Genomic DNA, 16,510 nt, shown 5'->3' on the forward strand with positions numbered 1-16,510 from the left:
CTACAATTTGATGAGGACTTGGGTCCCCCTCTGGGACTTCCAGTGAACACTTACAGGTACTCACCAGAGTTTTTCATTGGAAATGAGGGAATTCCAATTGTAGAGATTTCTTCAGAATACATTTCCAGGGTAAATAGAACTCAAAAGGAGTCCAGAAATGTCAGCTACTGAACTGTTGAATCTTTATAACTATGCCAGAATCATTCACCCTGGTATCCTATACAGTACCCCTAGAAGTTAGGGACTTATACCCAGGGTCCCGTGAGAAATGTTGGGATTTCCAGAAGCCCAGCTAATCATCATTATAGCAAGCCTACAGCAACCCACTATGAGATTTATATTTGCTGTATGTTTAGAGATTATGATATATTCTGAGGGTCAAACAATTAAAAGGATCCATGAATCTCTCAGCCTTGCAAGGAACCATTCAGAAAGAAAGCATTTATTCACATCAAATGTATGATCAGATTAAATTGGAAGGTAGCATGGCAAATCTCACATCATGTCAGATATCATTACTGCACAACTGAAAGCATTCCTAGTGATTTGAAATTTTTCCACATAGTACTTTATAACTTGTTTGTAGTCCAGACCCTCCCCTCAACCACTGAACAAAGGATAGTGCCTTGTAAAGTCTAAGACATCTCATTTTCTATTTTTTCAGATTAAATCACTGTATGCAGATGAGGCTATGTTGTAGTACAAACAAAACCTGAAAATTTACAGGTTTAACACATAAAACTTTATATACGGAGAAAAATGAGAAGGTGATGGGGGTTTAATAATGTTTTCTGAAAAAAATGAAAGAAAAAGAAAAGGGGGGCTGGAATGGGTCGACAAAGTAGAAGAAAATGTGTGATCATGAACAAATGAAAGGATTATGGGTAATGAATATTGGGATGCTGAATAAACAAAAAATATGAATGTGTTTGGATAAAAATCGTCATCTTTCAAAACAAGAAGTCATTTTATCACGTCTACAAAAACTAGCAGCATAAGGTCATGACTTAGAAATGTCATGGTGAATATCAGAGGAAACATCTAAAATCGTTTCAAAGGTTATCCCTGGGAAGTGGCAGTGGGAGGAAGGAGGGGCTGGGCAGGAAACCTGTTAGATTTCATTATAAGCCTTAGGTTCTCTTTAAGTTATGTGCATGTATTACTTTGGTAAAGATAAAGATTAATTTAAAAAAACCCCGAAGATATATCTGGTAATTTTGGCATGAAAGATACCCACCTACAGTCATGTTTTCTTTTAAAGTTGGATAACGTGCCCAGAGGGTACTCAGTTATATTGCAGTGAATTCAAGAATAGCTGCCCTATCCTCCACCGTCTTTCTCCTTTCATTTGAAATGAGTTTCTTGGAAAGTACTAATGTGGAGCTAGAGGAGGGGAGTAATTGGCATCTTATGAAACTATTGGTTATTAGAGGCATAAAGTCTGGAAGAAGATTTAGAGGCAGGGGAGGAATAAGGGAATTAAGGAGCTTAAGAAAAGGAAAGAAAGATAGATGATTCTATCAATAGGCAGATAGAGAAAACAGGGAAGAGAGAACGCCCCAAACTGCGGCTTACATACTGTTTCATGAGAAAGTCTTTAGATGCCTAAGTAGTCTGTCTTTACACAATAGATGCTTATTTAGTTGTAATAATGGAAACTCAGAATTCCTACGTCCTGTATCCAGGAGTATTCCAAGTTGCAGGCATCTGGCACTGTACTCTGCCCCAGACTCAGACTCATAACTCCTTGTTTTCATAGACTTTCTTTATGCACCTTTTTTTTTTCATTTAAAACTACCACCACCACCATCACCACACCAAAGCCATAGAATAAATGATCACCTTTCACTCAGGTAGGACTAGAAGAAATGGTTTTAACTTGAATCTGGAAGGAAATTAGAAATTTAATGATGGAAACATTTTAAAGGAGACTGCCTTCGCATTTATTTCACATGGCTTTGTTTGAGATAGAAATAGACTAATTTTTACAATGCTTCCCAAATTTAGCATTCATCCGAAACAAGGGAGCTTGTGAAAACACTGTCTGAGCCCCACCCCCAGAGACTAGTTCAGCAAGTCTCTGGTGGGGCTGGAGAATTTGTATTTCTATCAACTTTCCAGGTGATACCGATGCCACTAGTCTGGGACCACACTTTAAGACCCTCTGGATTGATTCTCTGACAGCTTCTGAAATCCCCTGCTCCCCATCTCTGTCGTCTTTTTAGAAATATGATGCACTGGGTGAATGCCTAAGAACCTCTGCTTGGGTCAACTGCTCCATATTTTCACACAACTGTACTGATACTGTTTTTTTCCAAAGAGACTTTGTTTGGGGGGCAGCTGGTAGAGTGTGTCAAGTCCTCACTGAAAGCTGCCTCCAGAATTCCCTGCATGGACTGTCTTGCTTTTTTCCTAAAATCTTTCCCCAGAAGGGCATAGAGAAAGGGATTGAAGCAACTATTGGCAGATGCTAAAGCAAGAGACACATGGTCCCAGGACAACAGAGCTTCCCCAAAGGGAGTTTCTGGGTCAATAAACAGTAAAAGGGCTCCAACAATGTGGTACGGAGCCCAGCAGACAAGGAAGACAGCCACCACCACCATAGCCACTCTCAAGGTTTTGCTCCGAGACTTGGTGAAGCGGCTCCGACGCATTCTGAAGATAATGAGGCTGTAACAGGCCACCATGAGGATAAAGGGTAACAGGAAACCCAGCACTAGCCTAGTGATGGTTATTGCTACCTGGGGTGTTGGCACTTGATGGCCATATGCAAATTGGCCTAAATCATCATACTGGAAATCTTCCAATGGCTCCGATGTGTATGAGGAGCTGCCGGAGGCACTAGAGAAAAGGTCTAAATCAGCAGGAAGAAAAGCATCAGAGTTCTCCAGTGGGTTAGTTCTGTGATCTTCAATGGGAAAATCACTGGGGATTGTAGCTAAGAACTCATCAGCTGGTTTAAACACATTATAATATGGATATTGAACAGATAATCTAGCTGAATCCGTAGGGAGTGAATGTCCAGAAGTTCTTTGAAATATTTGAGAACGGAGGCCAGCGGTGGCTGCCCAGGGACAATCATTTGTTTGTTGAGAGAAAGAATCTAACCTATCATCCATTTCTTCAGGCAGCTCAACAATGGAGTTGTCAAGAGACCCGTTTTCCAGTAGATCAAAGTTGAAGTCTGAATAATCTAATGATCTGTAGAGACCAAAATTGTAGCCACACATACTATGGTTGTCTATAGTGAATGTTTCCCGGTATATGAACACAGGTATGCACATTACAAAAGCCACCACCCAGATACATCCACAGATAGTGAAGGCTGTCCCCACTTTGCGATGATTCTGGCACCAGATTGGCTTGAGTACCAAAAGACAGCGGTCCAGGCTAATGGCGGTCAGCAGGAAGACGCTGGCAAACATGTTGAGGACAATGATGGAGGGGATGAGCTTGCATAGGAACCAGCCGTAGGGCCAGTGTCCTTGGAGAGCCAAGTGAACCAGGGAGAAGGGCAGAGAGAGGCAGCAGAGAAAGTCAGCCAAGGTGAGATGGAGAAACCAAACTGTGCTCACACTTCGTTGCATCTTTAGGCCAGCCACCCACAGCACCAGCCCGTTGCCTGGCAATCCCAGTAGGAAAGTGAAACTGAGAATGACCATGGAGAGAATTACTTGGGGTTCATCCCAGGGCTGTGATGGTAGGTCAGTTGAATTGGTCTCAGCAGAGAAAGACTCCATTGCTAAACTTTTATAAAAATATAAACAAAAATGTTAAAACTATCTTTAAAAAAATGCATATTCTTAGAATTCTAACCTCCCCACATAAAGATGTAGAGTCACAAAGACCCTCACACTGTTTTAGTTTTATTTTCCGACTTCACATTGGATTACACAAAAACATTCTCTGAAAGACAATTTAAAATCTACTCTATTGACATAGAGAACAGACTTGTGGTTGCCAAAGTGGGTGGTGGGGGAGGGGAGTATTGGGAGTTTGGGATTAGCAGATGCAAACTAGTATATATAGGATGGATAAACAACAAGGTCCTATTGTAGAGCACAGGGAACTATATTCAATATCTGTGATAAACCATAATGGAAGAGAATATATATATATATATATATATTTATAGCTGAGTCATTTTGCTGTATAGTAGAAATGAACACAGCATGGTAAATCAACTATACTTCAATAACATTTTAAAAAATGTTTTCTTTTTTGGCCATGCCCTGTACCACCTGTGGGATCCTAGTTCCCCGACTAGGGGTCAAACCCAGGCCCTCGGCAGTGAAAGCTCAGAATCCTAACCCCTGGACCACCAGGGAATTCCCTCCGTTACGTCTTTTAGATACAACCTCATTTTTTCCTTTTGCTGTCAAATTTATCAAGAGTTGTTTTCCCTCTTTGCACTGATTTCCTTACCACTCATCATTTCTTTCTTATTTGTTTTTTATGAGTATAACTTGAGAAAAATAGCTTGATTATTGCAGAAACAGAAATCATTCATGGAGATAGGGAATTCCCTGGCGGTCAAGGGGTTACGACTCCACGTTTCCACTGTAAGAGGCGCAGGTTCCACCCCTGGTCGGGGAACTAAGATCTCGCAAGCCACTTGGCATGGCCAAGAAAACAAAACAAAACAAAAAAAGAAATCATTCATGAAGAAACTTAGAAAACATAAGCAAGCAAAAATAAGAAAATAAAAATGTCAGGGATTACCACTAGTCAGGGATTACTATTTTAGTATCTTAATTTACATCCTTTTGGATCTTTTTTCACATACATACATGTATACTATATGTATGTATATTTTTTGTTAAGCAAAATTTAACAAAATTAGATTATACTGTGCATTGGTTTAAAAATTTTTTTAATTGTGGTGAAATACATATAACGTAAAACTTACCATCTTAACTATTTTTAAGTGTACAGTTCAGTAGTGTTAGGTATATTTACATTATTGTGCAGCCAATTTTTAGAACTTTCTCATCTTGTAAACCCGAAACTCTATACCTATTAGAAAACAACTCCTCACTTCCCCTTCCCCGCAGCCCCTGGCAATCACCATCCTACTTTCAGTTTCTATGCATCTGACTCCTCTAGATACCTCATATAAATGTAATCCTACAGCATTTGTCTTTTTGTAACTGGCTTATTTCACTTGGCAAAATGTCCTCAAGTTTCATCCATGTTGTAGTGTGTGTGTCAGAATTTTCCTCCTTTTTAAGACTGAATAATATTCCACTGTATGGATGTACCACATTTTGTTTATCCATTCATCTGTCGATGGATATTTGAGTTGCTTCCACATTGTAGCTACTGTGGATAATGCTGCTATGAACATGCGTGTAAATGCATATTGTTTTATATAAACTGCTTTCTTTTATCACTTTTATCAGTTAGCAGTCTCCACATTATACAGTAAGATTGTACCTTAAGGAATACTCAGACTTTATCCATTTTTTCCAGCTGTTGCCAAAATAATCCTTTATACCTGATTTGTCAACAACTATATCCAGTCTAGGATCACACTGCATCAGGATGTTTCTTAAGTCTCTTAATGTAGCACTGTTTCTCTTTTTCAAGGATACTGGCTTGTTTTGGGGTCTGTTGTTCTCACCACTCACTTCACAACCCTTTGTAATTGGTCTTCTTCCCCATCATGCTGCTAAAACTAACTCTAGATAAACAAACCCAAGCATCTTTTTTTTGTGGTACGCGGGCCTCTCACTGTTGTGGCCCCTCCCGTTGCGGAGCACAGGCTCCGGACGTGCAGGCCCAGCGGCCATGGCTCACGGGCCCAGCCGCTCCGCGGCATGTGGGATCTTCCTGGACCTGGGCATGAACCCGTGTCCCCTGCATCGGCAGGCGGACTCTCAACCACTGCGCCACCAGGGAAGCCCCCCAAGCATCTTTTTCTCTGTCTTTATCCTCCACAATATCCATGTCATTTGATACACTGGCTTCTTAACACTTTCTTCTCTTGGCCTCTGTGACATTACCCTTCCCTGATTTTCAACATTCCCATAAACATACCCTACTTTATAGCTTTCCTGAACAACTCACTATTCCAAGTCAATAGCATTTTCTATTCCTTGGCTAGTGCTGTTTACTTCTATATGGAATTATATCCTCCACCTTAACCTCCTCTTTCCTCCATTCTTAATCTCTATCTGTTGAAATCCTAGCCATTCTTTAAGATCAAGCTCAAATATATCTTCCCTGAAACTTCTCTTATAATCCCAGTCATAGTTTATTTCTTCAGCCTCCTATTTTTGGGTGTGTGTGGGGGGTTGAACTTCTTTTCATATTCTCTGTGCAATGATGCATTTCATCTTGTATTATAATTCTTTTTGTGGCTGTCCTATCTATCATTCTAGCCTTAAGTTTCATAATGGTAAAAAAGAATCTTGTTCCTAAATGCTCGTTCCACAGAATTTAGCACAATTAAAGATTACTTGAATGGATAGATGCTCATTTTGGGGGTTAACTTTTTTTCTTTTTCAACTAAATGAAAAATTCTTATTCTTGTCCATTTAATCCAGTAAGGATGCTGTCTCTTCTAACTTCCTTTTTTGTTTTCCAGTTCCTAATTCTTACTGGCTGTAACAGCATTTTATGTTTCCTTTTGTAGAAGTCCAAAATACTTGTGTGACTTGAAGCTGTTCTGCTGAGTTAACTACATGCTGCCATAGGGATTAGCAGAAGTTAAAATAACTAAGACAACAGAATACTAAAAAAAAGAAGTGATTCTTATTCTCCTTTCGGTAACCTTGCTTATTCCAATATTCAAGTCCTGTCAGGGTCATTTCCTTCACTGTTGTATGTGGCAGCTACCCTGATCCACTGTCCTACACACATATTCACACATAGACCCATAAAATATTGAGAGACCGATAGAGTCATAGAATTCTAGGACTGAAAGCAAAGTTAGCAATCATCTCTTCTTGTCTCTATTTTTATTTTGTAGTTTTGGACACTGAAACTCAGCAAATTAGGGGACTTTTACATATTCACAAGTAGGAGGGTTGCCATATCCTAGGTCCAGTGACTGTCAGGCCAATACTCTTTTTACTACAAATAATCACATAACTGAAAAGCCTTTGGTATTGCTAATAAAGGGAAAGGCACCAAGAGCCACACAATAATTAAGAATAATAAGGAAATGATAAAGATTAAAAAGAGAAAAATTCCAATACAAAGAAATTGAGTCATCTGGTGTGAGCTATATTTTAAATATTACATAGTATCTGTCTTGAAATGAAAGTATATATGAATCAGAATCTTAAAAATCTTTCTGGGCAAGATAACATTTTATATTTCAACAAGTGTTTTGGCTGAAAAGTACCTCTACATTTTTTTTTTTTTTTTTAGTTTTCAATACTGAATTGGCCAACCAGTAATTAAAAAGATAAGTAAAATCCTGAAACCAAAATTCAACTTACCAAAACCCCGAGATAGTAGCTGAAGACTTCAGCATGGATCTGGAGGTGTCCACGAGTCCTGTCTTGACCACAGTCAAGTATGTTTAGGAAAGTTGCTGAGCACCTCCTCTTTCTTCTCTCTCTTCGTTTCTGATGATAAATTAAACCCAACACTTTTGACAACTATCTGACTCCACAAGAAGAGTTTCAAAGTGAGTCATTTCTAAATGTTTCATATAAGAAAAGTAAGAAAAACAGAAGTGGGAGAGCATGGTTCTCAAAAATTTTCTGCAGGACATAGAGTATGCTTAGAGAGAGAGTACTTTTTACATCAGCTTCCCACTTTATAGGTTTTTGGATTTGCTTTGTTTTGGAAATGCACAAAAATGATCCTATGGTATGTGAGAGTGGGGGTGGGGAGTAACTGGGGGGAATGACCTGCACAACCCCATGTAATGAATTTCAAGTAACATCTCTTATATGCTTAATATGTGTCAAAGAAGTTTGTCGTGCAAAAATCAGATGAATTAAACTGTGTTCTAATCTCTAGAGACTCACAGTCTGGTGAGAATATGTACCCATACAACAACAACAAAAAACACCTGTAATACAATTCAGACTATAATGACAGAAATAGCAGTAGAAGTAAAAGAGTAGAAAATGACATGTAGGGGTATATTTAGCCTGGGGCAATCTAGGAAAGTCTTAAGGTAGAAATAAGGTCTGGGCAGGTTCTTCAAGAATTATGGGACTTCTCTAGAAAGAGGTGACAAGCTGTTTATTTTTACTATCTTTATTATTATTATTTTTTGGGCCATTTCAGGGCATGTGGGAATCTTAGTTCCCCGACCAGGGATTGAACCTGTACTCCCTGCAGTGGAAGTGCAGAGTCTTAACCACTGGACCACCAGGGAAGTCCCCACGTCATACTTTTTAAATTATTCTATATTATACCATGTAGTCAATTATTCCCCTTTTCATGGATCTTGTTCTTATCAAATTTTACAACAGTTACAAACAATGTTTCAATGAGTACTCTTGCATTTTACACGTCTGTGAAAATTTCTGTAGAATAGTTTCCTAGGACTGTAATTGCTAAATCTATGTATGTGAATTTACATTTTTGAAAGGTATGGCATTTCCCACTAAAGAGACTCCACCAATTTACACTTCCATCAACGGTGGCGAGGGTATCTATTCCATTTTCAAAAGGTAAGGTCTTCATCATTAAGTTCAGTATCATAAACAAGTACTCTGCTCTTAATATAGACACAATACTTTGCACTGTAGGAGATGCAGAAGAAATGAAAGATGTAAATATATAATTATAATTGAGTAAGGGCTGCTAGCAGGGTAGTCCTGGGAACATGGAAGAGGGAGAGACATTCTCACTGAAACAAACATGAAGGTAACACTTGGGCTGGGCTTTAAGGCTGGGTAGAAATTTGACAGACACTAATAGTGCTATAAACTAATTTATCTGTCTCTCTTTCCTACTAGACCAAGAGTTTGTGGCCATCTCCAGAGCCTGCTACCGTGCCTGGAATAATACCTGTCTGGGGCACCAATGAATGCATGAATGAAAGTTTGGTTGAAAAGGATAGTGGCGTTTGAATCTAATTCAAAGAATTGATTTGAGTCTTTAAAGTTGTTTCTGGTGTGGATCCAGTTTTACTGATTCCTCTTTCTCTAAAGATTATACAGCAATTAAAACCAGTTGGAGACTGCCAGCTGTATTACTTGGATTTTCAGATCAGGAAGGAAATGACTGAAAACACCTTGTGAATAGGGCTTGTATTTCTAGATGGCTTCTGCCCTCCTTATAAAGTACTAGTTTTATGGTGTAAGGTGGAAAACTTGGGGGGAATTTATGTGATTCTCTTCTGTTTTGTCCCTTTTTAATATCTAATTATAAGTTTCTAAGCAGAGATCAGATGCTTTGGAAAGAGTGAAATTTTGAATATAGGTTGCAAACACAGTCATATTACAACATTTTATGAGTCGCTGATTAATTCTACATTTTCAATGATGGAAATCTGTAGTCATTTGGCCAAAATAAAAATTTTAGAATTGTATAATCTCTAGCCTGCTCTGAGAGAATTAAAAATAAATATATGACAAAGTTTCTGTCCTTAAGGACTTTGATGAAAAATGATTAGGTTCATTATTAGACCAAGTATAATTATACTCTAAATGAAAAAATAACCAAGTGCCAAAAACTATGGATGACATAGACAAATGCTATGGCTAGTTAGCTAAGGACAAATCTGATGAAACCTGGTGGAGGTTAGAATTAGCTGGAAAATTTTCATGGAAGAACATTCTTGAGGTGAAAACTGCTCTAGATTAGGAATTTGAGTTCTAGTTTTAGTAATAACTAAATACTTGACCTTGGGCTGGATGCTTGACCTAGAATTTTTTTCTTAGATGTAAAATTAAAGGGCTGGCTCGAGTGATCTTTAAGGTTTCTTTTACATCTAACAATCTATAATTCTCCCATTTCAAGTAGGGGGAAAACACACATTAAGGTGGAGGGAAGCCCAGTGTGACTGAATGACACAGGTAAAGTGGTCTGACTGGAGTAAAAAGCACACAGGGAGCAATAGAAGGTGCGTAGAGAGCCTGAGCTTGAATCCCAGCTCTGCCACTGACTAATTGTGTGGCTGCACAGGAATTTTTCAGACTCTGTGTTTTCATTTCCTCACCTGCAAAACAGGGATTGTGTCAAGTTTTATTTATTGATACTCAGGCCCATTTCCATTCTTTTTATTTCTCTAAGTGAAGCCTGAGTACTGCATCTCTGAGACTGCCTCTCAGGCAGGGTCTGCCTAGGCTCTGCCAGAGGGGCATGTTCATGTGCTCTTGGAAAGTGAAGAGAAAAGGGAATCATTGCATTTGATTCTTTTTTTTGAAATTAATTTTTATTGGAGTATGGTTGATTTACAATGTTGTGTTCATTTCTGCTGTACAGCAAAGTGAATCAGTTCTACATATACATGTATTCACTCTTTTTTAGATTCTTTTCCCATAGAGGCCATTACAGAGTATTGAGTAGAGTTCATTGTGCTATACAGTAGGCCCTTATTAGTTATCTATTTTATATACAGCAGTGTGCGTGTGTCCATCTCAATCTCCCAATTTATCCCTCCCCACCCTTTCCCCCTGGTAACCGTAAGTTTATTTTCTACATCTGTGACTCTATTTCTGTTTTGTAAATAGGTTCATTTGTACCACTTTTTTAGATTCCACATATAAGTGATATCATATGATATTTGTCTTTCTCTGTTTGACTTACTTCACTCAGTATGACCATCTCGAGGTCCATCCATGTCACTGCAAATGGCCTTATGTCATTCTTTTTTATGGCTGAATAATATTCCATTGTATATATGTACCACATCTTCTTTATCCATTCCTCCGTCGATGGACATTTAGTTTGTGCAGAGTTTGCAAATATGTTTTAAAAATAAAAGAACAAAACCATAAAATAGAATAAACATTAAAAATATTAAAATATAAAAGAGAGAGATTGAAAGGGGGATCATTTATTTTCTGGCTCCTTCAGCAGCAGACAACTCTGGTGGGTTTCTGTAACAGAGATGGCAGGTGTGACCCTGGCAGCTGCTGGCAACTGTGGGCTCTGGCAGGATTACTGCTTTCAGCAGCAGCTACAGCCCTGTGAGTATTTCTCTTCCAATTTTAGGGAAGTACCTTCCTGAAGTTATATTATCTTCTCCCCCTTTATTCCTCTAGTCCTTCCAACACTTTTGCAACGAAGTCCTTGTATTAAATACCTTGTTTGAAATACCTACAATGGTTTCTGTTTTCCTGGCTGGGCAATGACAGTCGGGGAATATTCACTGTACCTACTCTATAGGACTGCTAGGAGTAAATAAATTAATACATGCAAAGCGCTTAAGACACTGCTGGCACATAAGCATTCAATAAATGTTAGCAGTTATTAGGTCAAAAAACTAATGTGGCTTCCAGTTGACTATCGTATCAAAACTATTCTCCCATCTTGGACTCTTAGAAAATAATTTACAGAATGTTCCCTTCACATTGTTAAGTTACATCATTTCTGTCGAATCAAATTCTAACCCATAGCCCTCAAGGATGTAGATTTGACACACTCTCTACTCCCTATAGTATAGCTGCCTAATTATGCACATAGTTATAATAAAACAAAGTAAGAGCACAAACTGAAGGACAAAGTCACCCAGAAATTAAAGTAATTCAGTCGAAAGGTAAATAAAATAAAACAAACAAAAACTGTTAATCCAGTCATAATAACAAATATCTGATGAACTGATGCCTGGATCTTGAAAGAACCCAGCCAAATTTGGCATGATGAATCATTCAAATCTGAGTGGTTTAAAGAAAATTTAGCAAACTTTGTTTCTTCTATTGATTCATTGATGATTGATTTTCTATTATAATATGTATCCAGGGCAGTCAGCCAAGGAAGAGAGATTGAAGGGGAAGTAAACTGAGTGTTTCATGAACACCCTTTGTGACTTTAGTTCCATGAAACCCAAAATGGACCAGGGACTAGGTTTCAGTTTGTGTTTATCTGACCTAATGAGAAGACATAAGAAAATTTTTTAGGGGGGACAGAATTCAGGATTATCGAGGGGTAGATGGCTCTCATAAATGTTTTAAGTGTAGATAAATTTTTGAGTAAATTTTGATGGATTTTTTAGGTTAGCTATCCTATTTGTGCATTATTTAGAAAATGTCTTCTCCATTTCATTTATCCTTTGCCTTTTCTTCCCCATTTCATTTCCACTAGAATGTGGGCAAAGAAAGTGGTGATACAAAAGGATGTTGGGTTGAAAACCACCCAGTTTTTCCTTCTGTGCAGGGAAAACCACAGGTCTCCATCTCCCATGTGTCTCCTTTACTTTCACACAGGACACTTCACTTCTGACACTTGTGGTCACCAAATGTGTGTGTTTTTTTCCCCCCACATCAAACAATTCTGTAACATCAGCTGGGTGTCCTACAATTTGACTCAATTCTGACACTATCTACCTGGAGATAGCGTCACATCCCACAGCTTAAGGGCTGAGTTCCACAAGACTGCTCCCCACTTCAGATGCCAATTGCAAGTTGTAGATCCCCAGGTTACCCACAACTTCTCTCTGTCTTGGCTACAAATCAGAGGTTCCCATGACTTTCTTCCCCTTGGATTCGATTATTTGCTAGAGTGGCTCACAGACTCAGGGAGACATTTATTTAGGTTTACCAGTTTATTAAAGAATATGATAAAGGACACAGATGAACAGCCAGATGAAGAGCTACATAAGGCGAGGTCTGGGAGGGTCCTGAGTGCAGGAGCTTCTGTCTCCAGTAGGGTTGGGGTGTGTCACCCTTTCAGTACATGGATGTGTTCACCAACCTGGAAGTTCTCTCAACCCCATGTTACTGCGTTTTTTTGGAGGCTTCATCACACAGGCAAGTTCAATTATTAACTTCATTTCCAGTCCTTCTCCCTTCTCAAGAGCATGGGGGGTGGGACTGAAAATTCTAAGCTTCTAATCATGGCTTGGTCTCTGCAGAGCCCTTATCCAGAAGCCATCCAAGAGCCCACCCAGTCACCTCATTGGATCAAAAGACACTCCTATCACCAGGAAATTACAAGGGTTTCCCTTGTGTCAGAAACTGGGATCAGTGACCAAATACTAGAACAAAAGTTGCTCCTAATGCTCTTGTCACCTAGGAATTTACAAGGGTTTTAGGAGCCGGGGGCACAGATCAAGATATATATATATTTCCTATTATAAATCACAGTAGCACGCATACTCATTTCAGGTGAAATGTTTTTTTCTACACTGGCCATATTTGTCAGTCATTTAGGGAAAAATGGTGTTCGAATGGTAACTCCATTTTAGTTATTATGTTCTTTGCTGTGCAGCTCCTGAAATTCTAAAACTGAATGTGTCTATGTTTATAATTACCTAAACAAACATGATCATTCTTGTTCCAAATATAAATTAATATTAATAATAGTGGTAACTTACACGTTGAGGACATCTACGAGACACTGTGCTGAGTGCTTCATTGGCTGCATGTTATTTAACTCTAACGACACCCCAATGATGAGATAGGTACTAATATTAGTACCTCATTGTCAAAAAGGATACTGAGATGCAAAGAGGCTAATGAGTTATCCAAATTCACACCACTATGTAAATGGAAGACTTAGAACCAGACAGCTGGCCTCCAGAGCCTATGCTCTTAGCCACCATGCTGCCCTGTGAATGCTAATCTGGTCTACTGTCTCCGTGTTCGTGGAAGTTATGTTCTATAATGTCACCAGGAACACTGAATTAGCAGACACTGGACCACTGCTGCTAGGGGATATATGGGGTTGAGTTCTGCCAGCCTCTGGTCACTGCATTTTGGTCAAATGATCAAATTTTTTTGCTCTCTGCACCCCCGTTTCCACGTTCTCCTCCGTGGCTCTGAAGCTTGCCCCCCGACCCCGTCTCTGCCAGTTGAGGGGCTTCCTAGTGTGTGGAAACTTTTCCTCCTTCACAGCTCCCTCCCAGAGGTCCAGGTCCCATCCCTATTCTTTTTCTCTGTTTTTTCTTTTTTCTTTTGCCTTACCCAGGTTCTTTTTGTGTTGTCTCATTGTAGTTTCATATATGTGTGTGTGTATGTATATATATATATATATTTCTTGTAACATCTTTTTCTGGTTTTGGTATCAAGGTAATATTGTCTTATAAAAATTAGTTGGAGGGGCTTCCCTGGTGGTGCAGTGGTTAAGAGTCCGCCTGCCGATGCAGGGGACACGGGTTCGTGCCCCGGTCCGGGAAGATCCCACATGCCGCAGAGCGGCTGGGCCCGTGAGCCATGGCCACTGAGCCTGTGTGTCCAGAGCCTGTGCTCCGCAATGGGAGAGGCCACAACAGTGAGAGGCCTGCGTATCGCAAAAAAAAAAAAAAAAAATTAGTTGGAAAGTGTCTTACCTCTTCTTTTTTTTTTTAGAGCATTTGTATGGGATTTACATTATTTCTTCCTAAAATGTTTGATCAATGATGAAACATTTTGGGCACGGAGGTTTGTTTTTTTGTGGGAAGGTTTTTAGTTATAAATTCAAATTCTTTAACAGGTACAGGGCTATTCAAATTTTCTATCTCTTCTTGAATTATTTTTGGTAAATTGTGTACATCCATTACCATTTAAGTTATTAAATTTGTTGGCATAAAGTTGTTAATAATATAGAAATGTGGAAGTTCACGTTTCATTTTATAATTTCATATTCTCTGAATTTTTTGCAAAGTATATGTAGAGTCCTTACATTGGGGGATTTGGGGAAATGGCCAAGTTAATAAGTTAAATGATTGGACTTAAGCAGAAATCTTGTATTATTCAACAATTATTACTGCCTACTATGTGAAGGGCAATGTGCTGGGTGCTGAAAAAGCAAAGTTCTTGCCTTTATAGAGCTGATGGTTTAGTGGGAGATATTTGAAGAATAATAACACGTTAGATGCAATGAAAAGGTATAACAGAAGCAAGTGGAAGCATTAGAGAAAGTTCATCTAAAGGACCTGGCAAAAACACAGGAGGAGGTACAATTTGAGCTGATATGTGACTATATTAGTTTGCCAAATTAACAAGCTAGGGGAGTGTTTAAGACAGAAGGTTTAATGCATGCAAAGGTATGAAGAATATGAAGAACATGGACAACTCAGGAAACCTTAAGTAGTTGAGGATTACTGAAATTTTAAGTGAATGTCTGCTTTTAAAAAAATCTTGGATCTCTTTTATGGCCTTAATATCTATATACCTATACTTATTTATTTACTATATATATTGTACACACACACACCTCAAAACATCCTATAGCAATGGATATGCCATTACCCATTTTGTTGATAGACATTCATGTTGTTTCCATTTTTCACTATTACAAACAATGCTGTAATAAACATTATTGTACGTACCTCTTTGCACACATTAAAAACTTCTCTAAAATAGCTATTAGTGGATTTGCTACATTGAAGGTTACCACAATATTCTGATCAATTCTAAATTTACCTTCGGAAATGCTGTACCAAATTACCTTCCTGCTCACAGTGTACGAGAGTAGCTGATTACACACCTCCTCATAAGGGCTAGATATTATGCTTCTCTTCGAATTTTAAGATATCACTTTGCTACGCAGGGTAGACAAATTAGAGACAGGTTTCCAACCAGTCAACATAATGAGGTGGTGAAGATCACCGCTGTTGTAGTCAGACAGCCTTGAGTTGGTATCTCGGTTTTCCATTTGCTGTCTGTGCTACTTAAATCAATTAAGTGATGGAATGGTGGCAAGTATACCTTTGGAGTGTACGAGTCATGTGTTTATGGAGACAGTAGAATCTATCATTATAATAAAACTGGGAGCAAATATTGGCTATTAAATAGTTCATGGTGCTTTCCCAATGGGTCAGGAATGAGTTGATCCCATTTACAGTTTAACACGGGCAAAATTTCCAAAAAGATAACCAGAATACACACTCAAAGTGTGGCGGACTATTTCAACAGGTGCCGTTCTCGAAACTCTGAGATAAAAAGGTGGTATAAGGCAATGGATCAGGCTGGGCGGCCATTTTTGAAGTTTGGACTCTGGAAGGTTAAAATCCACCACGTCTGTCTACGCCTGGGTCATACAGTTTTTGGAGGTACCCAATTTGGGAATACCGACGGGCGGATTCCCCTTTTCTGCTTGGAAACTACGGTTTCTAAGACACGTCTTAAAGTGACTCTTGGAAGAAAGAAACTCGCCCGAATTCACGAAGGTCGGCACCCTCCCAGAGCACTGCGGACCGTTGCCCGGAGCAAGATGGCGCTTTCCCTCCTCGCTTCTCGGGGATGGAGAGCTCCTTAACGAGCATCACTCACTTGGAGGCCACCGTTGCCCTTACCCAAGATGGTGAGTCGCGCAAACTCACCGTTTCCAGGTTTCAACATGGCTTCCCGGACCCGCGGCACCGGAGGTTAATCTCAGGAGCCCAGCGGAACTCTCGCGGAAGTAGCGTAAACGGAAGTTGTTGCGTAACGCGATGCCCCGCCTCCACGTCCCG

The 16,510-nt window shown here is 39.3% G+C and overlaps 1 protein-coding gene across 2 annotated transcripts; it reads right to left on the reverse strand.

The window, feature by feature from the left end:
• Positions 1–106: 106 nt before the first annotated feature.
• Positions 107–16,486, reverse strand: C3AR1 (complement C3a receptor 1). 2 transcript variants are annotated; one of them, XM_082634786.1, is made up of 4 exons: positions 16,379–16,486; positions 10,723–10,842; positions 7,449–7,577; positions 107–3,747 (listed from the first exon to the last, which is right to left on the reverse strand). In XM_082634786.1, the coding sequence occupies exons 3-4, from the start codon at positions 7,481–7,483 to the stop codon at positions 2,286–2,288; spliced, it is 1,497 nt and encodes a 498-aa protein (XP_082490912.1). In that variant the 5' UTR covers positions 7,484–7,577; positions 10,723–10,842; positions 16,379–16,486; the 3' UTR covers positions 107–2,285. The 2 variants fall into 2 exon arrangements, with proteins under 2 accessions (XP_082490912.1, XP_082490913.1); XM_082634787.1 differs by lacking the exons at positions 7,449–7,577; positions 16,379–16,486 and having other exon boundaries at positions 10,723–11,406.
• Between the last annotated feature and the right edge of the window lie 24 nt (positions 16,487–16,510).

Source organism: Mesoplodon mirus (assembly GCF_964341445.2).
Source record: "Mesoplodon mirus genome assembly, chromosome: 11".
In the NCBI taxonomy this organism is placed as follows: domain Eukaryota; kingdom Metazoa; phylum Chordata; class Mammalia; order Artiodactyla; family Ziphiidae; genus Mesoplodon; species Mesoplodon mirus.